This window comes from Sinocyclocheilus grahami, unplaced genomic scaffold, assembly GCF_001515645.1.
Source record: "Sinocyclocheilus grahami isolate Dianchi unplaced genomic scaffold, SAMN03320097.WGS_v1.1 scaffold12393.1, whole genome shotgun sequence".
NCBI classification, from domain to species: Eukaryota; Metazoa; Chordata; class Actinopteri; order Cypriniformes; family Cyprinidae; genus Sinocyclocheilus; species Sinocyclocheilus grahami.
In genome coordinates this window covers 14,420-15,200 of record NW_015514393.1, presented here as the reverse complement: position 1 = coordinate 15,200, position 781 = coordinate 14,420, and the positions used below count along the sequence as shown (strand labels likewise).

The window sequence follows — 781 nt, the reverse complement described above, 5'->3', positions numbered from 1 at the left end:
ACAGTGGATCAGTGTGGATTGGACTGAAGAGGGGGACACAGAAACGCTGGGGTTGGTCTAATGGAGAAAACACATCTTCTCAGTACTATAACTGGGATTCAGGACAGCCAAATGGGGATGGAGATTGTGTAGCTACTTATGCCGGTGTTTGGCATGATATGTTATGTAGCTATAAGCGATATTTTATGTGCTATGGTGAGTTCCCTGTTCTTTTAAATTTGTGAATGTGAATTTTGACTGGTTAAAAAAAGCTGAGCACTGCATGATTGTTTCTTTGCATCTCTCAATAGAAAATTCTGGATACATCTTGGTACAGAGCGCTAAAAACTGGAGTGATGCTCAAAGCTACTGCAGACAACATCACACAGACCTTCCCACCATCCACAACTCTGAGCAAAATAACCAGATGAATCGGATTATTTTATCTGGATGGTACATCTGGTTTGGTCTGTTCCGGGACTCTTGGGAATGGTCTGACAAATGGAGTCGCTTCTTCAGACACTGGGCAGTGGGTCAACCATCAGGATCTGGTGACTGTGTTAGCATGTCAACAGCTGATTCTGGTAAATGGTTTCAACACAGTTGTGATCTACAGCATCATTTTATCTGCCATGGAAGTGAGTTTAACATCTAACAAAATAGAATTATTCAAACAAAATGTCTTGAAACAACTATTTTTGTTAATTTATTTTATTCATGTATCTTCTGTGTTGAGAATGACTTTAACTCTGTATTTCTGTAGATGCAAAATTAATTAGAAATCAGATTGTCCGACTGAAAT

The 781-nt window shown here is 39.2% G+C and overlaps 1 protein-coding gene across 1 annotated transcript; it reads left to right on the top strand.

Annotated features, from left to right (window-relative positions):
* Window positions 1-4: 4 nt before the first annotated feature.
* Window positions 5-617, top strand: LOC107578864 (macrophage mannose receptor 1-like; the record flags this gene model as incomplete). Its single annotated transcript, XM_016264769.1, has 2 exons — window positions 5-195; window positions 291-617. Coding segments are annotated over 2 exons (518 nt in total), but the record flags the coding sequence as incomplete, so codon positions are not given.
* Window positions 618-781: the final 164 nt, after the last annotated feature.